This window comes from Leuresthes tenuis, unplaced genomic scaffold (genome assembly GCF_036924035.1).
Source record: "Leuresthes tenuis unplaced genomic scaffold, fLeuTen1.0.hap1 SCAF_16, whole genome shotgun sequence".
NCBI lineage: Eukaryota > Metazoa > Chordata > Actinopteri > Atheriniformes > Atherinopsidae > Leuresthes > Leuresthes tenuis.
This window is the reverse complement of record NW_027325370.1, coordinates 12,741,149-12,765,746: the sequence shown is the minus strand read 5'-3', so window position 1 is coordinate 12,765,746 and position 24,598 is coordinate 12,741,149. Positions and strand designations below refer to the sequence as shown.

Below are 24,598 nucleotides of genomic sequence, written 5' to 3'. Positions count from 1 at the left end.
AGTCAGATGAAGCTGTGTGGAAGCTGCATTGCTTTTCTGTTTATAGAACAGTATCAACATGTTGTGTACGTGTGGATGAACATGGTTGTTAATGGGCTGCGGAGCAGACGGCAGCCGACTGGATCAACAACAGGATCCAGCTGTTCATGACTCACATTACCTGACTAAATTTGGAATAAGGTTTTCTCATTTCAATTACACCTACTTATTTCTGTCTTCATGGTGAGTTAGGGGCTATTACAGGCGGCTCTGTGAGCCAAAGTATTAAGTGGCCAGAGTTCTTCCAAAATAAATTTTTAGGTGGCGCCAACGTCATGTAGCAGGTAACTGTCCATGGTTCTGAATGGACCTCTCCGGTTGTGAGAGAATTTCACCCCTCAAGTAATTTTGCATCCATTAAAAAGCAGTTAGGTGTGTTTGGTGCTGTGGTTTTCTTAAAAGTAGCCGATTAGTGAAATTATACCTAACTTGGATGTTTTCATTGAAAGCTAGAATGGACAATGATGGCAGAAAATTGCAGAGCTTACCTGAAAGATTCATTTCAACATTGAGTTTTAGAGACGGCATTCACATTTTGCACTGACACGCAACGATGATGATTTCAAAAGAAGCAGATAGACCACTTTTCTCCGCTGACATATGGAGAATAAATTGAATGACAGCTAAAAAATTATTTTCTCAAAAAAAAGCGTGCCTCAAAAAAATGGCACGCTCTCCAACTGTATCCAAACCCTGTGGAAGGAAGAAAGAACAGCTATAACCATGTAAAAGCATTTTATGGAACACAGGAAATGAATAACTGAAATAGATTTTTCTTTTCTTCTTGGAAGTGTTCATGGTGATTTCCCCACACTCCAACCGTCTTCATTTATAGGACAATATCGCAGTAATACAGAATTCAGCCATTTAAGTCTGTCTCCGTTATTTGATCCAGTCATATCTGCATTCTTTGTGTATGTTTGTTGATATTTCATTTGATTAATAGTTTTCATAGCATGGAATCAGATGATAAAGTGTCTTAATATAATTGCATATACCTGAATGAGGTGGCTTTTGCTGGTGGTTTTCATTGGATTTAATGTTAGTTTACAATCAGAGTTTGAACTTAATCTTCTTAGCACTCAACCTTCATGTATCCTATTCAGTTCTTATTTTTATTTCTCTTCTTCTCCTGAACTTCTTCTCCTGCTTTCCTCCCTCTTCTTATCTGTTTTTGAAGCTATAAACAATGTTTGGTATCTCTCTGTCTTCACAGCAAACATTTGTTACTGCTGTAATTTTTGTAGATTAATACATTTTTGTTAACCTTCTCAAAATTTCAACATGCAGTGTCAGGTTAGAGTAAGAATGAAAAATTGGACATTTCAAAGAAAGTAGCCAGTGTAGACTGAAAAAAAACCTACGGCAACCAGAAAAAAAACTGTATTTTTCCATGTTTCATGTATTACAACGGCTTAACTCTCTGCTCCTTCGTCTCACAGCTTCTTCCCATCATCCTCTGTCTTTCCCCTCTGTCTGATGTCAGAGCCCCACAGGATGCTGTAGTAACTGCCTGTCAGTCATTTTCGTTTAGTGTTTGTAGTCCATCCAGCTTGTCTGATCCATTATAAATAGCTCTAAGTGGCACAGTACTCCCTCTTTGCTGCCTCTCAACACCCCATCTATTAGACTCCCTGCTCAACCTAATTAATCTGACTAGTTGCTCAGAATAAAAAGAAAGGTGGAAATTAAACAGCTATATCCTATTAGTCTGTAATTATTATCTAAAAAATATATCAAGTCAACTAAAAAAAAGTCTTATTTATTTGTTTATCTAATAAGGCATGATTAATAATTTTGTTCACTTAATTACAGCAACACAGAAACAGAGATCAGTCCCAATTGATTTATGTCTGACTTTTATTTAATTTGACATGCACATCTATTCATAATTCAAGACTTTTCAAGGGTACATTGAGAATTATTGAAGGTCTCAATATTTGTGATGCCATCCGCAGCTAGTCTTTCACATTGCCAATCAGACTGAATATACTGAGTCCTGAAGACATCTGAAGTTGTCACTGGATATTTGTTTCTTAGTGTGGAACATGAATGCTCCTTGTATGAACTGCACATTTGGCTTTAAGTGGATTTGCCAGAAGCACTCAATTGCAAGTTTATGAGTTCAAAAGGATTAATGTATTCATTAATGCAAAGCAAATTGGAAGCGCGATACTCTTTTTGTTGGATGACTGTCTGGGTCAGTTTACATTTCAGAAAGTTTCTAAAAAGATGCAGAGCCTGTGCAAGTTTTCACATCCTGGTGTTATTAGATTTCCTGTTCGGTATAATGTATAATGAACTGCCTCTCTTCCAGAATAGGAACCAGAATTATTTCTTGCCAGAAATTTTCTCCCCGGTGGATTCGCTGCGGTCTGGATTTTATGTGCCCTGATACACTAGAGGCTATTAATACCTCAGAGGCCTTCAAGGGCAAACAAGAATTAAACTAGTTTTCATATTCTGTAATGTGGAAAGTTTTTGTATAATTCCCATCTCCCCTATATTTAATCCATCTTTTTTTCCTCGTTAATGTATATTTGTATGTCATAGTGATAATTTGTTCTGTAACATTACAACTTTTGGCTTTAGGAAGATATTAGGGTTTCAAACCAACTCATCCTGAAATCAATCAACACTGCTCTTGTGAAGTTTTTAGCACCACAAAAACCTAATTAACGAATAATATTATACAGTACAGTACACATGCCTTGCTCTTTGACCACCTTGGTTCTTAAGCATAGCTGAAAGTAAGCATTTGGTACTGACCGTTTCCTTTCTTTAAAGTTTGCCTGAACCTTCTCAGACAAGCTTCCATGTAATTTATTGTAATTTAAAAAGTTGTCTTCAGAAATAGTTCTCCAAATTTCAGCTTTCCAAAAGGTGTTCTCTGGATGCTGGCTGCCTTTTGTTCTGTTCTCTGTCTAGATGATCCCACGCTGCTTCAATAATGTTGACGTTGGGTCTTTAAATTAGTTTCATAAGACCTGTGGCCACTGAGTTTCAGTTCATTTCTTTCCTCCCAGTTTCCCATCCTTAAGACTGGCTTTTTGATTGTCATCCTTCTATGGAGAACATTTCTGACGAGGTTTCATTGAATAGTAGATGGATCGGTTGAGGACCCAGATGCATCTCATAGGCTCACTGTCAGCTTTCTGGTTGATCCTCGCCCCCTTTTCAGTGGTTAATCTGTTTTAGGCAGTTTTTTTTATTTATTTTTTAGGCCTACTGGTTCTTCCTTTTCCTCCACTTGTCTCCACTAGTTTTTTTAAAGACACACTGCACACCATAAAGAGATGTGACATATTTTGGGCAAATAACCTTTTTGGAATCACCTTATTGGTGCAAAAATACTGTTGGTCAAACTGTGTTTTTCTGTATTTTTAATAAATGCTAAAGAAAAATGAATTAGAACTAGAATTAGAATTAGAATCATCATGCGACTTTGTGACAGGCTGCTTGTAACAAAGTGCCTCAACATACATTTTAAAGTTGGTTCTTTGCTCAGTTGTCTGTTTTGTGTAGACATAAAACTGTATCACACTTTGAGATAGGTGCCTTTGGGTCATTATCAAGATGAAAAAAAAATTTAAAAAATACAAATTCTTCTGAAAATGGTCAGGTACAATGACTGGACTGAAAATGCACGAAATAGCAGCCAATGGTCAAAGAAAAAGTTTAAAAAACCTTAACAACATATAAAGAAACGGGGGTTGACGTGAGACCTTTGCATGGCACTGTAATATATCCGGCCTGACAAATGAAATCTTACAACTCTCTCTGGTCTCAGCTGGACATACCACATGTATGCTACAGCTTTTTTATGACGCAACTTCCATCTCATTCTTAGAGGGGATGATAACAATGAGACTTAATTACTGGCAGCTTGTACCACAATCACTTAATTTGAAACTGTAATAGCCTTAGTGTGTTAATTTCCCAGTGAGGGCCACTGTAACAATAACAACGATATAGTATTTCATTTTAGTTTCAGGGATTTTTTGGACAAAGCAGTTCTCACAAAGACCTTGATTGAATTGGAGGCTCAAGCTCCCACGTCAGCAACCACCTGCTTGATGAAGAGCCCAGCTCCATGGGTGACTCTAACCTCTGACCTCTGTGATGGCTGACAAACAAATAGACAGCTTCCAATACTTGTTTGGTAAAGCCATCCTATACCCAAACTGTCATTACTGAATGAGTAAAATGAGCAATACCCATCACACTGTTTCTCACGCTGCCTTATCACAACTTGTCTAGACGTCCTCGTGCTCCCCTGACACGCACCCATTCCAAATCCTGTTAGCAGCCCGTGCCTGCGCCACAATAACCTACATTCTGCAGTAATCACACTCACTGACTGAAGTGTGTGTGTGGATATGTCAAAGGCACGAGAGGGGGAGAAAATTAGAGCAAATCCTGGTGACAGGGCGTGAGGATGGAGGAGAGCTGCGGACACCGAGAGAATGGAAGAGCACTTTACTTTTCTGCTTCCAAATCTCTCTTGGAAAAGGAGGATATGCGTTTTTGACTGCCATATTGCTGTGGCAATGCTCCAAGCTTCCACCAGCCAGGAAGAAAAATAATAATAATAAATCAGGCAGGGATCCAACCTTGTACTATCACACCAGCGCTCTGAAGGAAATTTAATTTGAGACATATCTTTCAGTTTAGACCAAAGTGGTTGGAACTCAACTTAGCTTCAGCCAACTCAGTTCAAGCTCTTACCTCTTTCCATTGTGGTCTTTGATGTGTAGGCATTAATGAGAGAATGTGAATGTGCAGCAAATGCTATAACTCATCTGTAATTCAGGCATGTCATCAGCACTTTGATGTTAACTTTCTCTCTTTAATTATTTGTGTGATTATGCTTTGATTTACTGTAGGTGTGCTTGGGTGTTTTTAAATGTGCCAACAAGTACAGTTGACTGTCATTATAAACAGCTTCAGTAATTGATAACATTTAAGCGATTTTCTGTGTATCTTTGGTTAAAACACAACTTTTACACTTTTGTGCAGCTTTACAGTTTTTCCCCACAGTATTCAGACACTGTTGCTTTAAAGTACAACATAAACAGAATGCAAACAACTAAGACACTCAACAGAGAGAGAAAAAGCAAGAACAAGGGATGGATGTACGTGTGAATCTAAATGGGGATGCGCCATCAGCCGTGGGCGCAGATTTGGCTGCTTCTCTCTGATGCTCTGATGCGCGGCTTCCCCGACTGACACGCCTTGTGTATCTCCTCCCATCAGCTGCGGGAGGAAATTATATTCAATTTAAGCCGTGTCATTGGGAAGCTATACCACCCAGCAAGCATTATAAATTGTTATTGAATGGGAAGATGCTGCGCGAATGTTGTAGAAAATTAAAATTCTATAAATTTCCATAAGACGACCCCCTCTCCCCATAAAGTATCACGAAATAAATCTCCCTATTTAGCCTGCGCAAATTAGTGTTAAATTGAGATGATTGTCGGATTGCATGTGCCTTTACTGGAATTAATCACAGTAATCCTGTAATAAATTTGGAGGGGGGTTGTAGTCTGCCATAGCAGATATATGAATTTCTGATGGACTCTTTGACATGTGAGCGTGAATCTCTCGTCGATAAAAAGGGAAATTACGTCACTTTTATTTGAGCTTTATCCTAAGCTACATCATGGAACATGTGTTCATGTGGAACATGCATCTTGAAATAGTGCACTATAACATGTTATCACAGAACAAGAAAATATGTAAAACATCGGAGAAAAGAAGAAGAAAATTTAACTTTTTTGTTTTGTTTTCAATTAATGACTTTTAGTGGGTCGTTTTTAATTTTATTTTTTATAAACATTATGAATAGAATAAGAAGTCTAACGTCAAGGAATGAGCAGCATGTCCGAGTTTGTCTAACTTTGGCAAAGGGTGGCAAACCCACAGGGCTCTATGTTAAGAGGATAATTCTTCATGTGACAGGGTGATGACGGTGTGATTGTGTAAGATACGGACTATTTCCCCCTCCTGTTCCAGTGGTGATATGGCGGCCGCCGCGGGTGCTGTGTAACAGCCCTGCGCACCGGAGCCAACCATTATGAGAGCAAAGGAGAGAGAGGCGGTGGAGGGATGCAAGCCATGGGGGGAGGGGTGGAAAGAGGAGAGATGAGTAGAGCGTGATGGTGTGTGTGCGCGCGCGAGCTGTGCTGCCGCTGCTGGAGGAGCGCGCACACACAAACTACATTCAAAATCACACACACACACACGCTCCGAGGGATAGAGTGTGAGCCAGTCAGTCAGTGTGAGTGTGTGAGCCATGTTGGATGTGAGTGAACGGGAGGAGAGATGCTGCCGCCGCGCCGCTCCTAACGCTCAGACCTCCAGCTCCACGGACCACAGCGGGTAGATGCCAACTCTCCAGGCCGAAAGAGAGACGGGGGAGCCTGGGGGAAGGTGTCGGGCAGTGCTGGCGGTCCAGGAACTGGCCACCTAGCCAGAACGAGGGAGAGTGAAGGGGAGGTGCACTCAAGAGAGAAAGATAGAGAATAGTCTGAGGTGGAAGAGGGAGAAAGGAGGGGAGATACAGAGAAAGGAAGAGACTAAATGGCTGCACCGCTAACGGGCTTCACCCCGCTCCTGCTCTCGTCTCTGGCACTCCACCTGCTTCTCCTCGGTCCTTTGTTAGCCCTCACCTCGGGGACGGTGAGTACAGGAGGGGCTTCCAACAGATGGACCCCGGGCCTCTGTTATCGAGACGCCGGTAAAGTGAAGCAGCAGCAGGAGCAACAGCAGCAGCAGTGCGAGGAAGCAGGGGAGTCGCCGAGGGGCAGCTGGAATCTACGCCCAAGCAGGTGGACCATAGAGCGAACACAGACTGAGGGATGCTCTGGAGTACAGCGCGCAGGAGCGACACTGGGAGGATATCATGGGGCGAGGGGGGCACGGAAAGAAGGATTGAAAGGAGTCGGGACGTTTGGGGAGCGTACAGACGGCCCTCCGGCTCCATCTCCACCTCTTCATCCTCCTCCTCTCCACCCCAGTTTTAGGAGCAGGTTTAACTCTGATGGCGTCGGCGCAGGGGAGGGTGTGGAGAGTGGAAGGATGGGGAGAAAGGGCGTTGTTTCACCTACCGCTTCACCTGCTTTCACCTCATCGCCGGATCAAAACGGCAAAAAAAGAGCAGTACAAAGAACTAAAACATGCGCGCAACTGTGTCCGGCGTTGAGGCCACACCTCGCCAAACGTGGTACTGCCAGAGCCTTTGTGCACGCCTGTGGCCTGTGCGGGGCACCCGGAAGTAGAGAGAGGAGAGGAAAGGTGTGCAAAAGGGCTCCTGAGGTGAGGAGGCTTTTATCTACATGGTGCTCCCCGATACCCTGGCATGCCCATCATCTAAGCCCCCACATACAAGCTTTCTTCCAGGCCATCAAGCCCTCACCTGGCTCCTCTCCAGCCGCTCCCTCTTGCTGCAACCATCCTCTTTCTGGACATTTTTTACCACATGCTAGTGCTTCAAACTACATCCTCAAATTTAACCTTGTTTGTACCAACATTTCAGACTACATCTGCCACTTTCCAACTTTTTATTCCTCCCAAACCGGCAACACTGATGAAATTAAGCAACAACGACTTCCCAGGAACAATATTTATAAAAATGATTGGGGTGATGATGGAGGCTCAGACAACGTGGACAGGAGGCCTGATAATTGTTGTCATTTGGGAAGGCACAGTGTTATCGATCCTAACAGCAAAAGAGAGGGGGGTGATGATAGCTGGATGACTTGGTGCATTAGGGACAGAGAGGACAAGAGGAAGCAGAGATGTGGGGGAGATGATGAGAAGAATGATGCACACAAATATAGCTCACAGGCAGTAATTAAACACGATGATTGGGTGCTTTTAGGTTGCTGGTTATCCCCTTCACATGATACGAATGCAAGGTTTCACCATGCTAGAATTATGGATGAGGGGAGGGGTGGTAGAGAGGTAAGGGCTGGCAGAGGAGGAGGGGTGCACCACGGCAACAAACACATTAATTTATCTAATTACCCGGATAATGGTTTGGCTTTTCCGATTGTGACGCTCTTACACAGTTCTGATAATGAGATTCAGCAGGAGAAATCAGTACCAGCAACCAGGGGGCAGGGCAGACAAACTCAGCGAGAGAGCAGGGAGGTTCCCGGTGGTTGCTGTAGTTCGGGCAGAAACGAAATGGGGGACGGATATATAGCCGCGTTTATGACCCTCCAGGGAGGCGAAGCTCAGATGAATCTCGTCATCCAGTTTATACCCAGAAGCATCACTATGACGCCCGGCCAACAGTTTCAGTCCAAGAAAGAAACCATTCCCGAAACCGCATCAAAATATTTTGGATCGGTGCTCTACACACTCACTCAAACACACACCGGTTATTATGCAGAGTGGGGAAAACTTTCCACACCGCTCCATCTGTCTGCTGAAAAAGTAAAATCAACTTCAGAGGCAGAGTCTGTCGGTGACTCAGGCTTTTTCTCGTCTGCTAAGTTTGACGATATAGCTCCCGGTGCTGCATCAGCAACGATGCACTCTGCAACAGAAATCACACCACCTCTTTCTCAGCCTAATCACACTAAAGCAGAGTATCCCTCGTTTTACTCGGAAATTAATATGACCACGTGGCAGGGCGACTTTCCCCCGAGCTTAGCCTCTGCGGGGGAGGTGATTTCAGCACGACGGACAGCTCCAGGAGGCGCTCAACATGTGATTCCGTGGAGCAAGTTCAACATTAACAGCAATAACAACAACAAAGAAGAAGGGAGTAACGAGATCAATGGAATTAATCGCGAATCTCAAATAGAGAAGTCGCCCTGGCATGGGGAGACACAAAAACATATAGCATGCGCTGACAGCATTTCCACCGACTGCTCAGCCACTGAACGAGGTGAACGCGCACATATGCAATTAAAATCTGGTAATCAAGTGCCATTAGAGCCCGAAGGTGTCAGACAGGCAGATACGCTGCAGATGGGGGTCGGAGAAGAAAGGGAGAAGAGAGCAGAGAGGGAGGGAGAGGGCTTGGAGGGGTCTGCTGCTGGTGCTACTGCTGTTTGGGGAGGAAAATTACAGGTGGGGGAGGGCCAGGGAGAGGCGCGTCTGATAGGAGGGAGGGAACCACGGGCAGAAGGGGAAGAGGAGGAGGAGTGGGAGAGGGAAAGAGAAAAAGGGGTAACAAAGGCAATACAGACAGAGGAGAGTGAAGCAGAGAGAGGGAAGGGTCAGGAAGGAGGCAGAAGCACCTCCACCATCCCACATTTAGAGAGCAAAAGAGGGAAAATAGAGGGCCAAATAGATGAAAGTCACCAGGAAGGTGATGGGGGTGAGAGTGAGGTGGGTTGGGAGAAAAGGCACACTTCTAGGGAAGAAAGGAGCCTTGAACGACTGATAATAGTAGCAGATGCTGATAACTCACTAGGAGAAAAGGACAGGAGGATTTTGATGCCATGGTCTCGTTCTAGACGTGCAGCCAACAGACAGCCTAACTTCTCACTGTACAACTACCAAGTACAAGTGGCTGAGAACCAGCCACCCGGCACCTCAGTCATAATCATGTCAACCACAGACCCAGATGCAGGAGATGCTGGCAGAGTGAGCTACACAATGGCTCCGCTAATGAACAGTCGCTCATCTGACTACTTTCACATCCACCCAGACACAGGTCTCATCACCACTACTCAGATTCTTGACAGAGAACACATGGACGTGCATTACTTCCGGGTCACAGCGACTGATCACGGCTCCCCTCGCCTCTCTAGCACCACAATGGTGGGAATTACTGTTTCAGACCGGAACGATCATTCTCCTATCTTTGAGCAGACAGAGTACAGGGAGACCATTAGGGAGAATGTAGAAGAAGGCTATCCTATCCTACAACTGAGAGCAACAGATTCAGACTCCCCATCAAATGCCAATATCCGTTACCGGTTTATTGGAGACACAGCTGTAATAGCACGAGCTGCCTTTGAGATTGATCCACGCTCTGGTCTCATTACAACTCGTGGATCCGTGGACCGAGAGACTAACGAGCACTACGCACTCCAAGTGGAGGCAAGTGACCAGGGGAAGGATCCGGGGCCACGTTCTGCCACTGTCAAAGTTTTCATAACAGTGCTGGATGAAAATGACAATGTGCCACAGTTCAGTGAAAAGCGTTATGTGGTGGCAGTGAAGGAGGATGTGCGGCCTCACTCTGAGATCCTCCGTGTGAGTGCCACAGACCGAGATAAGGACAGTAACTCTGCTGTTCACTATAACATCATCGGTGGTGACAGCCGTGGGCAGTTTTCCATTGACAGTTTCACTGGTGAGATTCAGGTTGTGGCTCCATTGGACTATGAGGTTGAACGGGAGTATGCGCTCCGTGTTCGTGCGCAGGACAATGGGCGACCACCTCTCTCCAACAATACTGGAATTGTCAGTGTACAGGTGACAGATGTCAACGACAACCCACCTATCTTTGTCTCCACACCATTCCAGGCATCTGTGCTTGAGAGTGCTCCTGTTGGAAGCTCCATTCTCCACATTCAGGCAATTGATACAGATTCTGGGGATAATGCCCGCTTGGAGTACAGGTTAACTGGAACTGGCTCTGACACACCTTTTGTTATCAATTCTGCAACAGGTTGGGTCACTGTCAGCTCCATTCTGGACAGGGAGTCTGTAGAACACTATTTTTTTGGCGTGGAGGCCAGGGATTATGGCATGCCGCCACTTTCTGCTACAGCGAGTGTCACTATAACAGTAATGGATGTTAATGACAACCGCCCTGAGTTCCTCCAAAAGGAGTACTATGCTCGTCTGAATGAGGATGCAGCGGTTGGTACCAGTGTGGTGACTGTAACGGCTGTGGATCGAGATGTCAACAGTGCAGTGACCTATCAGATAACAGGAGGGAACACCAGAAACCGCTTTGCTATCACCACAGCAGGAGGATCTGGACTTCTCTCCTTGGCTCTCCCACTGGACTATAAACAGGAGCGGCGTTACGTTCTTACAGTCACTGCCTCAGACCGCACACTCCATGATACCTGTCAGGTGCACATCAACATCACAGATGCCAACACACATCGGCCTGTATTTCAGAGTGCCCACTACTCTGTTAGTGTGAATGAGGACAGGCCACCTGGAAGCACCGTAGTTGTAATCAGTGCCACAGATGACGACGTTGGTGAAAATGCTCGAATCACATACTTTCTTGAGGACAACATCCCCCAGTTCCGCATTGATCCAGCTACAGGAGCAATAACACTTCAGGCTGAGCTCGACTATGAGGACCAGATGACCTATACTTTGGCTATAACAGCTAAAGACAATGGCATACCACAGAAATCAGATACAACATATGTTGAAGTGAATGTGAATGATGTGAATGATAATGCACCTCAGTTCCTTAGTCCCAGATATCAGGGGACAGTGAGTGAAGATGCCCCTCCTTTCACCAGTGTCCTCCAGATAACAGCCACTGACCGTGATGCACATGCCAATGGCCGTGTTCAGTACACATTCCAAAATGGTGAGGATGGGGATGGAGATTTTACCATCGAACCTACATCTGGCATCGTCCGAACTGTTCGTCGTTTGGATCGTGAGAGTGTGCCATTTTACGAGCTCACTGCCTATGCTGTGGACCGTGGTGTGCCCCCTCAGCGAACACCTGTCCACATCCAGGTGACAGTCCTTGATGTGAATGACAATGCCCCTGTCTTTCCTGCTGATGACTTTGAGGTTTTGGTGAAGGAAAACAGTGCTGTGGGGTCTGTGGTAGCCCAGATCACTGCCACTGACCCAGATGAAGGTGCCAATGCTCAGATCATGTACCAAATTGTAGAGGGCAACATCCCTGAGATCTTTCAGATGGACATCTTTTCAGGAGAGTTGACTTCACTTATTGATCTTGACTATGAAGCTCGCAATGAGTATGTCATTGTAGTCCAGGCCACATCAGCCCCTCTTGTCAGCAGGGCCACTGTTAGAATCCGTTTGGTGGATCAGAATGACAATCGGCCAACTCTAAAGGACTTTCAAATAATTTTCAACAACTTTGTGTCCAATCGGTCCAATAGTTTCCCCAGCGGGGTGATTGGGAGGGTACCTGCCCATGACCCTGATGTGTCAGACAGGCTGTACTACACCATCGACAGAGGAAACGAGCTTCACCTACTGCTCCTGAATCACACCAGTGGAGAAATCCGACTGAGCCGAAAACTGGATAACAACAGGCCACTGGTTGCTCCCATGCTGATCACTGTCACGGGTAAGAGACCATGGAGGAAAAAATGTGTGGAAAAGATGGCAGGGAGACTGTGTGTATGAAGTCAGTTTAGAATCCCCTGTAGCTTTATTCAGTGTAAAAATACTGTGAAGATAAGGACTCCTACACGATGAGGTTGTGTGTGAGTGAGAAAGAGAGTGATATGGCTGGATGACGCTTGGCTGAGCTGCTTCTTCCTTTTCACTTTGGCTTGAGCTCACAAGGAAATTGGGGTAATTTTTTAGGAAGTTTGACCAGGCCTTTTAAAACTGTTGAAAGTGCATGCAGGCTGTGTGACTGAATGAGTATGAAATAGACAAAGCAAAAAAATTAGGTTTGGTATTTGGGTCTAAGACAGTTCCTATCTGCATCTATAAGTCTTTCAAAGAGAGGTCCTAAAGGATAAATACAGACAGTGATGGAGCTTTTTGTTCAGATTAACCTGATAGCATGTGAAGTGGGGAGACTTAATAGTAGCTGAGGAAAGGATGATGTATGTGAAATGCAAAGTGTGGATTTAGTTTGAGAAAACATGACATAAAACCCCCAGAGAGATAAAGACATGTTGGATGCAGTCTTTCTAGGAAATGGTCTTCAGTGTGAGATAGATGATGATGTCAAATTGTCATTTCAGTCAGCATTGGCATATTGGCAGTTTATGCTGTTGCAAATAGCTGAGGTAAAATATATACTTATTTTGGGCATCACAATCACATTTTCCTTGATTGAATTTGAGCTGTGTGGCTGTAAACAGTGATCAATAGCACAATACTGCAAACACAGTTTGACTGACATGAGCTGGGATGAATATAGTCCAAGTTGCCATAGCAATTTTTCCACAATTAAAGGAAATCTATTAAGCAGGGAAACAACAAAAGCACACAGCGCAACCTGACAGAGCTAACTGCCACCACTGACTGAATATCCCATGAAATGATAAATGTGCTTCTTTATCATCTATTTAATGATGAAACAAAAAGAGTAAGGGTCAGTTTAAGCGCTGTGACCTTCTCAGTTTAACAGTCATCATGTAAGGCTCTAAAATAATGTGGCATTCAGGTTTCAGGCTGTCCTGAAGCTATACTTACCACACAAGACAAGTTGTTTTTTTTTTTAAATCAAAAGTCAGTTTTACCTTGATTTGTAAAATGTTTTTTCTGTGTCCATGTATTTGCTGATTTTGGATTTTGGAATACAGCTTCCTTGAAGCTTTACAGGCTTCTTTGCTGCCACTGATTAAAGCCTTAGAAACCCAATAAGCTCCAGAAAAGAAATGAGTGCAGCATTGTTGCTTTGGAGACCTTTGTAGTGCTGTGTGTTTGTATTCTGTCAGAGAGCTTTAGTGGAGAGGAGCTGGCTTAGGAATGTGTGTGACCTGCTACCCCATTTACTCTCTTTTTTAACCGAAGCTTCACCAGAGATGTTTGCTTATACATATTCATTTTGGTGTAATGTTAGATGATTAAGGGAACAAAGTACTAAAGCAAGGAGTCAGTGAATGATCAATTGAATGAATGGCTGATTAAGAGAGAATAGAAGAAACTGACCACTGAGCAGTTGAGTGACAAGTAAATGAGTGGGTAAGGTAATGAGTGAGTGAATGGAAGCTAACGTGACGTATGTAAGTAAACAGTGATTTGAGTCAATTAAAGCATGAGTGAGTAGAAGTAAAATAAGTGTAAAGAGTAATATGGCTAATTGACAGAATGACTCACAGAAACAATGAATAAAAAAGACTGATTCAGTTAATGAAGCCATGAAAATGTATTCTTATATAATAAGTGAACGATTAAGCAAGTGTTTACTGGGTGTGGTGTGGGTGGTGTGTACGCGCTATAGGCAGCATATACTCATGTCTGCACATGACGACCTTTGTGTCTGTCTGCCTCTCCCAGTGTGTATTCAGCTTGGCTGAACCAGCCGTGTAGATTCATTTCCTATTTCATCTTTATTGCTCTCCCACTATGAACACCCCCTCCCACCCCTACCCCCTCCACTGCTCCAGGATGTGACAGTTATGAGATTATAACGAAACAACAGTCAGCCAGAGTCAGACTTGGAGCAAAGCTGTCACTTTCATTGTGTGCTGTGTGTTATCTGTGACTGCATGTCTCTCTTGCACTCACCACCGTTTTCCTCTCCTTTATTTCTCCTCTCACTGGATGGGTGGATGACTGAATTTTTGTCTGTCACCACTTTTTATTCTCTTATTTTTGATCAGTCTTTCTATTTTCTTCTTTTCTTGCAGTTCTCCTCATTTATCCATAATCTTTCTCTTCTTTTCATCTCATCTATTAAAAGTCTTACATTAAAGTGCAAAAGTTTGGACCTCTGGTTAAAATTTCTGTGACTATGAACAGCAAAGCAAGTGAACGATGACCTGTTTTCCAAAACAGCACATTGTTAAACATGAAACATTTCTTTAATATTTCATGCCAGATTTCTTTTTATTTCAAGCTTTTACGATTTCAAAAAATGGAAAGAGGAGAAGTGCCCTAAGCCTGGTCAGTACTTAGTAATACCCCATTTGGCAAGTAGCACAGCTTGTTCATGTTTTTTGTTTGCTTTCAAAATTTGCTGGTAGTTAATTGAATCGGTTTTATCCATCTATCAGTAAAGAGTTGTCTGTGCCACTGGCTGCAATACAAGCTCAAACAATGCTCAGTCCACTCTTGTTCTTAACAGTTGAAAGAGTGCACATTAAAATTTTCAAATATCCCATTACTCATTGTGGCCTAAAAGTATCATTTCAACTTTGTCAGTCTTCACTAAGACTTGTTTCCAAAATGCCTTAGGTTAGTTTATATGCTAATATGCAAATTTGTGGCCCTGAATATTGTAGCAAGGAGGCAGGACTGGTTTTCTCCTGTTCACTTTTCCATGTGGGTCATATGTGTGTTTGGTTGGTGTAGCTGCATGATAGAACAGGACATCACAACTCAAGAGTCTGTTGTATAGTCTTTTCCAGTCAAGCAAAAGTTTAAATTGGCCCTTCTTGTAATTTTACAAGCAGTTCTTTCTAAAGTGTTCTTGTTTTGAGATCTCAGTTTGACAAAAATTCTGTCAACTGCCTTGTCCTCATAGAATATTCTGAACAGAGTAAACAGTTATTTGCTATCTTCTTCATGCCTTCACCTGCTTTATGGGGCCAATTATCTTAATTTTTCAGAGTCCTAACCCATTGTTGGGACAAGGTTTAAGGGGTTGGAGTATTTATTAAACTTTAAAATTTGCATCATCTGAACTTTCTTCATTTTCATTGTGAATAAGCCATCACCCATAGAAGCTAATTAAGGTGTGAAACCTCTGAAAATGGAGAGCCCAAAACCTCTTAGAGGGCCCAATCTTTTGGGCAGGCATAATTTTCTTTATCCCCACTCTAAAATTGTAATAACCCTGTTTTAAAATGAAAAGGGAGGTCTCATTCATGCCTTTTGGAACTCAGTTAATCTCTGACTCACTAACCTATTGACCAGGTTATCCAAACTTTTGCATACAACTGCGTCTGTACATTTTTAACCCATTTGCTGTACCTCTTTTATCAATCTCTTTTCTCTTTCTCTCATTTCCCCTCTTCCCTCTTCAGTAATCAGCCCTCCTCACTTCTGACTCCTCTATTCCCCCCCCCCCCCCCCCTGTAATCCTCTCATACAGCAACTCTCCTGGGCTGTTTCCCTATGACTGCATATTCTTTTCAACTCTGCTCCTCCTTCTCCCTCTTCTCTTCTCAGCTTTCCTCTCTCCTTACAGTATTTCCTCTCCCTGTGAGTGTACTGAAGTGTTGTCGATTGTATGTATCTGAGGTGTATGTGCATGCTTCATTTGTATGTATGTGTTTGAACAATGTTTTCCTGTGGCAGAAGGATTTTTATGTGTGCCTATTCATGCATTATTTGTGTTTGTACATAGCAGCTGAGTGCATATAAGTGTGTATATTCTCAGGTGGCTCAAAGTATTGCACTTGAGGGTGTATTCATATCTTTGCAATGAATAATATCTGTGTATGCCAGGGAGTCATGGGACTGCTCTCCTCTCTCTGCCCCTCTTACTTTCTTTCTTCTTCCCTCTCTGACTTTTTTCCCTCTCTTTCTATCTTTGTATCCCATTCTCAACTACTCTCCTACCCTTTATCTCCTTTCTTTTGTTCTCTCTGTGACAGTTTGTGTCAGACCATTGATTCTGAGGGGAATTCTTGTATTTATGGTGCATGGAGATTAAACACAGTGTCCATGCTTGTGTTTCCAGCAGTTTAAGTACACACAAACACACAGCTGGCTTTTAGGAAAGCTGGTTGAGGCAGTGATGAGACTGTTTGGCACCCCAAACAGCATCAATTCAAGGTGCCCTTGAGCAAAGTAACCCCAGACTGCTCTAGTAGCCAGCAGCAGAGTCTATGGCTGTACTGGCAAAGTCCCAGTTGTGAATGTGCATTGCAGTTTGAATGTAGAGCAAAGCTTTACTGGAAGAGGAAACATGTCTTGCCAGACGTCCCTGAGTAAATGAAGGTTGAAACAAAGACATCGTGGTGTTGACACGATGAAGAGACTTTGTTCAGTCAGTCTCGTTGTCAGCAGACATTTTGACATGACAAGGCTCTGAATAATAAAACGAATAATGACTGAATTTCATGCTGTTGCTTCAGTTTCTAACTCTTTGTCACATTGTTTAGCTCACTTGGATTGTTGATGTCAAGCTTATATACTCGCAGTTGGTTGTCAGGCCTGCACAGAGTACAGTGCTTTCTGATGACATTTCAATAGGTTTGCTGTCATAACAGTTGCCACTCTTGACTAGATCAAAAAATGCCAGTCCCTGACCTTCAAGTGAAATATTGATGGTTTAATTCCCATCCTTAACAAGCTTTTTCTTCTATCTTTTTCAGAGCAGTAGCTTATGTCTTGGTATATCATGACACTGACGTTACACATCTCACAATTTGATGACTTTGATGTTCAATGGGTCACTACATTGGTTACTTTGATATAGCTTGCTCCCTGACATTGTAGATTTTTGACACTGTTGATTTACACAAAACACCAGAGAACACAAGATCAAGACCCATCCCACAAAATCTAATTGTTTTTTCACTTTTCTATCACTCATGGATAGTAAGAGTTATGAACACATGGTTAGGGTTAAAATTAAAAATACATGGTTTGGGTTTACACATTTTAATATTCATAGTTCACGGTTCCCATCGTGTCATGTGGATGCTGTCCTTCACAGAATAATGGCCTTGGGATGCTTTATCATCTTACAATTTCTAACCATGGATTTTGACTCTACTGTTTTTTGGAGATGTGGACAAACATTCCTATTACACTGCTGCTGCTGGATATTAAGATAAGAAGAGAGCTGAGACTGAACTATCACTAAATGTTCTGTTAAACCAACTCAATTGTCTAAATGAGCCTAAAACTATTTAACGTAAAGGAGAGGGTGATGTCTTGTATGTCTTTGCCACATTGTGCAATGCCTTTCACACGACACATTTTTTATTTGTTAGTTCAAAGAAGAGTGTGTCTCCAGAATTATTTGCCTCCAAGCTCTCAGACCTTAATAGCAAAACCATCATGCGTAATAATGCACCATCTCTTCACCATTCTTCACAGTGCTTCCATCAGAATTCAGATTGACATGCACAATCAAACAATACAGATCTTCTAGAGCTTGAATGTATATGTATATAAGAGTGAGCATTCTGCAAATCATCCAATAAACCTAACATGATCTAATCTGATTCACATTTCATGCAACATTTTGCACTCTGTGCCAGGTATTCAGAAAGCTCATATGGTGTTGCAAAAGTGAAATAAAGACAGATCACGTTATGTTTCCAACAGTAAGCCTATAGGTCAGTGGACTGTGAATTCACTTACCGTACATATAGGTCAATGCACTGATGTTAACTACCGTCTTCTGGGTGAGTACACTGATGCTTCGTGTCTAATGTGGGTCAGCTGACAGGTCATCTGAGAGGTCTGCTCCAAAGTGGATATACTGGACATTTTGGATTGTGCTCATTTGGTATAATCATATGTTTTTGACTAATGTTGCATTGATTAAGATAAAATTAAACTAGATATAAGTCTTAAGTGACAGCTGTGACTCTGCCATTAGGGATATCTACTACTCGATATATTAGTTGTTTGATCCCACCACAGTTGTCTCCAGTGTATTACAATGTGCATAAATGAGTTGTTGATAAGACTAGAAAAGCAGTAAATAAATGCATTTTTCTCTGGTTTTATACATGTTATTGATAATCAATTTCCTACTTGTTATCTCTTCCCTTTTCAAATCTATTAGATTTTAGTGTTTTGAAGTCAGAAACAAAAGGATTTCATTTCAAAACATAACACAATGGAAAAGACAAGAGAACTCAACAAATAGGGAAACGTCACTGACCAGTTTGGATGTCATGTTGTGAAGAAAACACAGTTAGGCCCCTGAACCCACACAATGCCCTGGGGGTTCACTTTTTACCACCAAAGTGGCTTTATGTAATAGGAAAGTCATCGCTTGTGGATTTTGCTGTAACATTTTACAGGCCAGTTTTCAATGGTTCACAGCTATATGTCTTAAACATTATTTTATGGAACGTGATCTTCTTCTGCAGCTACTAATATAAACAAAGCAGATTCAGATAGTTTTATTGAAAAAGAAGCTCTATTAACAGTGCCTCTAGTATCTGGCAGCACAATAATAAAACTACTACTTTTACACTTTCTGTTAGTTTGACGCCCACCACAGTTCTACCACTGCCACAACAACATGGTTTTGTTGTTGCGTTGTTGTTATGGCCTTTGACAGTTTAGCAAAAAAACTTTGAAAACCTTTCTGTAACTGGGTCTGTGTAGAAATTAGAGAGCAAGCACGGTTAAACGGGTTTCTTTAATGCCTCTTTTTGTTCTTCATGTATCTATTGTCATGTACCTGGCTTTGCAACCCCTATGACCGACATATTCTGTAAATGTTAACCATTCAAAGTAGTAGCATAATGCACGTTATACAGGGAGGGCTGTTAAAAGTTTGCTAAAAATGACTGTAATTTAACATATTATAAAGATTTTTGTCTTACCATTAAAATCCATAAAACTTCCTGTCTACATCTTCATCCACCAGTGTTATGATTGATACTGGCCATCAAGAGGTTCAAGCCAAATTTTGTTTTTTGGAGTTTGACACAGTTTCCTCTCCTCTATGATTCACAGAGAACCAGATGGCAGGTTTAATTCTCTGCTGGCCAATTAGTGTTGTGTAGACATGACACCTACAATAAGATCAAACCTGTGACCTGAACAGGTTTTTGCATTGACCGGTATTTGTCCTATTTTTTTTTTGTAACTGTGTATTTTAGATTTGTGTTGGCATCAAGCATATAACTGCTTTATAGTAATGTTTTTAAAAGTGTGGTGATTGGTTCTGACATTGGCGTATTGTATAGGAACGCTAATCTAATTTCATGCTGTATCTTTTATCCCACTGAAGGCCAGAGATTATGTATCAAGGGCCAGATTAGTTAGGGTTCATGTCTTTTTAACACCATACTACCATCACTTGGATAATTGCTTGACATCGCTGGGTTTCTGAAGACATTGTTGTCCTGTTGTCCCTCAAGCTTAAGTATGTGCCCTTGGTTTTTCTCTGCAAAACGGATAAAAGAATGAACAAAGCATTTTTTTCTTTGGCACAAAAAGCAGAACCAGAGTTGAGCACATGACAGGCGAATATACTGATAAGATGTCTATTTCCCAGCTTTCAGGATTTGTTCTCTACTTTATAGTCATGTAGCTGTACTTGTTCTCTTCTGGGAGCTGCCCTGTACAAATAAAGTCCAAATGATGAGTGTCTTTCTCTCCTGTGACAATGCAATCTGAGTGGAAGAATAACTGCTGCAAAGTTGAGATAAATAGGACAAAATTATGCACAATCGTGCTCAAAGTGGTTGTGCATTCAGACAAGAATAGTTTTCCTGGAGTTGAGAGCGTAACAAATTCATGTTCCCTGCTGAGAGCTTTGCAGCTGAGCTGGGAAGCCTCTGGTACTCAGATCTGCTCCTTACACCATTTCTGTCAACTGCATGCTTTCTGAGCAGACTAACGGGAAAAACATTTCCACTTAAAACTGTAGTATGATGCTACCTTATTATCCTGGAGACCAATAATTTAATCTCACATATGTCTATCCGGAGAACAATGCTGTCTGAGGCAGGGAGCTACTTCGATTAACTTTTTAAAAGCTAAAGTAGTTTCCAAGTTGCACACATAAAACGTATCATATTACGTAGTTGTGCAGGCTGAGTAGTGTCTGCTCTGATTGTGTTGAACATGCATAATACATTAAACTCAGGAAAAGTTTAAATGAACTGCTGTAACTTTTCGGCTGAAGAAAGTCCTAGCACATTGAACTGTCCTTTTCTGTGTTTTTAATGACTTGAACTGTCATTCTTTCAACATAGCTTGCTTCCCATCAGCAGTTTGACATGGCTGGATGAACTTCTAAAATATCAAAAAGAAAAAAAGGCAAAGTTTATAGAAGAAGATAGTCCTGAATAGAGGAGATTGAAAACAAATGAGAAACCACTAGTTATATTGAGCTAATGACTCGAAGATTTGATCTTGTCCAGCGTTAATCAGACCGAAGTAAGATGTACCATGCAAGAAAAATGAAGACACACCGTCAGCAGAATGAAAAATTGCTTCTATGTTTAGCATTGTAACATCAGTAAATAATTACCAAATTAGCCCTGTGATATTGATATGACTATTGCACATAAACAAGATCCCTGCAGTAACATGAGCCGGACAGTAACTCACCTTCTGTGCTGCATTTAGCTCCAATAGTCAGAGTTAGATTTTACAAGTCTGTTGAAGGCTGTTGGAATTCAACAACTAAATCTTTGTTGAATTAAATCTAATTATTCTAAGAGGCTGCCATATCTAAAGTCTTTTTTTCTGAATCCTGACTCTTGATGGTTTGACAAAGTCATCCCAGTTCTTGTCCTCCAAATGAGGCTGAGAAATGCAGCCATTTGAGGACACAGTGGTCTATCCTTTCATTTCTCACTTAATTTTGGTGGTTTGGTTGCTCGTTACTGGTATCGCACATGCAGTTCTCAACAGCTCATAAACTGGAAAACACGACGTGGCTAATCAGTGTTGAAGAGAGATTTTTTTTTTACACACTTGCACAGACAACTTTGATCACTTGGTGCATCATTATTACCACAACCGATTTTATACTTTTAACTCACTGCTGCTGTTAGTTGGTTGTTATATGCTGCTTTCTTTGGGCCTGTTCAGTTTGACTGCATTTTAGGTTGGGTCTAATTGGGGTTTTTGGGTTTTTTTGGGGAGGGGATTTGACCTCATTGTCCTTGCTTACATTTCTAATGTGCTTTTTATTAGTTGGATTTATCATTCAGTGTGGGACAAAAGAAGATGGAAAGCAGGACTCAGGCAGTTCTTGGGTGATAGTGACATGAATAAAAGTAATGCATAAAAAATTATGATCAGGGCCAGTTGGACGTGTTTTTTAGATTAGAATTGTAAATTTAGCATATTCGACTGACGCTCAGGAGGAAGAGCAGTTGCCTGGTTTGAAGGTTTGCAGTTCGATTTGAGCCTTATCTTGACCACAATTTAAACTTTAATCTCAGAGAAAAATCAAGCTTGTTCAACTTTAATTGCTGAAATTTTTTTTATTTTTTTAAAAAAGATTATTACACCTCTCTCACTGCTTTTATTTAGCCTTCAACATACAGTGGTGACAATACACCATCACAGAACAGCTATAGCCAATGGACTGATTATCTAATGTTGTATGGAAGATGCACCTTTCAACTTTTTCATCTGCATCTATACAGGGCTATCTTAGTCTTTCTGGTGCCTGGCTGACGTATAAATATCTACACATATAAATATCTAATGTAGATATCATATCTCTCGGTGTTAGACCATTGCAGTGTGGTACAAAACACTGTTGAGGTACATCTTCTCAGCGCATAAGAAGAGGTATTAGATATTTGTGTCCTTGTGCTGTTTTTCTGTCTCGTTCTTTTTAAAAAAGATAAAAGAAATACAGAACAACCTTGAAGATGGAGTTTGACATGGCTGGATGAACTTCTAAAATATCAAAAAGAAAAAAAGGCAAAGTTTAGAGAAGAAGATAGTCCTAAATAGAGGAGACTGAAAACAAATGAGAAACCACTAGTTATATTGAGCTAATGACTTAAAGATTTGATCTTGTCCAGCGTGTTCGGTTACACTACAGAGCTGACAACATACTTTATTTGTAAGAAAAGCATACCAGTTGTAATTTACACATTTTCAGTATAAAATGCATTTGCACGTAAGAATCACAGCAGTTCCTTTTTGCAGCTCAGGCTGTGCTAAGTAGATCATTACTCCTGCACTGTTACACCATTACACAGGAGCATTGGTTTGGAAAATTCAAACTTGGGATCTTTTCAGCTGAGAAAAGGCCCTTGCAGTGAGAGAAATGATAAAAACAGCTGACACACCCAAACCCCAGGTGCTGGATTTACAAGAGTGTCCTCTGTCCGTCATGTTATGTTTCAAAATATCAAATAATTCAACACAAAAACAGCAGACTGCAGATGATGTGAGACCCCATTCCTACTGCATGCAGACAAGGGGTGATTCTTTTATTGGATTATTTTTTATTTTTTGTCTTATTATGAAAAAATTGTAAAACAAGATTTCTTTACTTAAAAGATGAATGTGCAAGTGGAACTTGCACATTCGTGAGAAGACATTGCAAACAGAGGGCAGATGTAGGATGCAGCTACAAACAGCTGCTAACCCAAGTCCCGTCTGCACATCGGAGAGGTCACTGCGGATTTGTTTACGGATACAATAAACATGAGGGTGTGTATAAATGTGATATGAGCTGAAAGTGAGAGAGGGCTTCTGGTGTTCAGAAAAGTTACAGTGTTGCTGTTTTAATGTAAAAGATTAGTCTCCCAGCTATAAAAGGGTTGTTTAAACTATTATGCGCTTGAAGCAGCCCTGTGTGTGCACGCGTCTGTGTTGCTTTTTTCATACTGTTCTTCTTAACATTGAATGTAATGAGTGCTCAGACCCCAGGGAGAGGAAGATTTGAACAAACAACCAGAGCACAGAAATCAGCTGTCAAAGCAAGGCCTGGGATTGTGTGATTTGTAATGATGCATACATGCTATTGTTAACACTTACAGTTATTTTACTGGCTGTAATGTATGGCCTTCCTCTGTCTTCAGTGATCCCTTTGCTCACTCATCTATTCAAGAGCCATTTTGACTGAGAACATTTCCACACTCTCTCTGGGAAGGAAGTCATTATTTTTGGGCGAATGTGCTTCAAACAGTTGTTTCTGTGCTCAGTTAACAACTTCAGACTGCATGCTCAGGACAGAGTGGCTGCATTTGTTCAGTGGAAGCTGCACCATCTTTTCAGTCCTGACGGCAGCAGAAAAATTCACACAGTCTTTGCAACACAGGGCCCTGAAAACTCAGCCTGCTCTCGTGTTCTTAAGGACGATGAACACAGAGGGGAGATTCAAAAATGCCAGACAAAGGGATATGACAACACAGTGTGAAATGGGATTTAAAAGCATGCGATTGTGAGTGCATACACTGTGAAGTAATGGACTGAGGGCACAGACACAGTGTTTGGTATATTTCAGAGTAACACCCAGGAGCTTATATGCAGTGTAAATCCAATTTTACTGTTTTTTGGTTTTGCATGTTAGTTGTAATATATCTCCCCTTTTGGTTTCTTTCTGTTTAATCCTGACTCATAATAGTTTCAGGAGAAGTGCAAACCATTTTAGTCAAACCCTTAACACTGGCAGTGTCATGAGTAAATACAACAAGTATATCACTGAAGCATGAAGGGATTTGAACTTCTAACCCTGGCAGTATTTGTCTTCACAGACTGAGCCACCATGAAATTTGGACTGATAATTCTGTGAACCTCACGATCCATGTTCATATTTAAAGCTACCTTCAATGGAAGACATGCTCTTCTGTCACTTCCTGTAAAACAGTCAAACCTTTTTTCACTTTGTAAATAGGAAATGCACCTCAGTCTGCATCAACAGGAAATCAAAAAGTGAGGTTTTCTTACTACATTCTCAAGACATTTGACTGCTGTAACTGAATGCACAAACTACAGATCATAACAGTTTGGTTTTACTTTAACAGCAAGCTGTACCCTCTATTAGACACTGAGTCTAAAAAATTAAGGCTGGTCTGAAATCATCACCACAGCACAATTAATTCCATCTAGT

At 41.7% G+C, this 24,598-nt stretch overlaps 1 protein-coding gene across 1 annotated transcript in view; it reads left to right on the top strand.

Moving 5' to 3' along the window:
• Positions 1-6,267: 6,267 nt before the first annotated feature.
• celsr3 (cadherin, EGF LAG seven-pass G-type receptor 3) overlaps positions 6,268-24,598 on the top strand; it is a 96,732-nt gene continuing 78,401 nt past the window's right edge. The window contains exon 1 of the mRNA XM_072367026.1: positions 6,268-12,307. Coding sequence (XP_072223127.1) covers positions 6,622-12,307 — 5,686 coding nt within the window. The 5' untranslated portion in view covers positions 6,268-6,621. The remainder of the gene's footprint in view (positions 12,308-24,598) is intronic.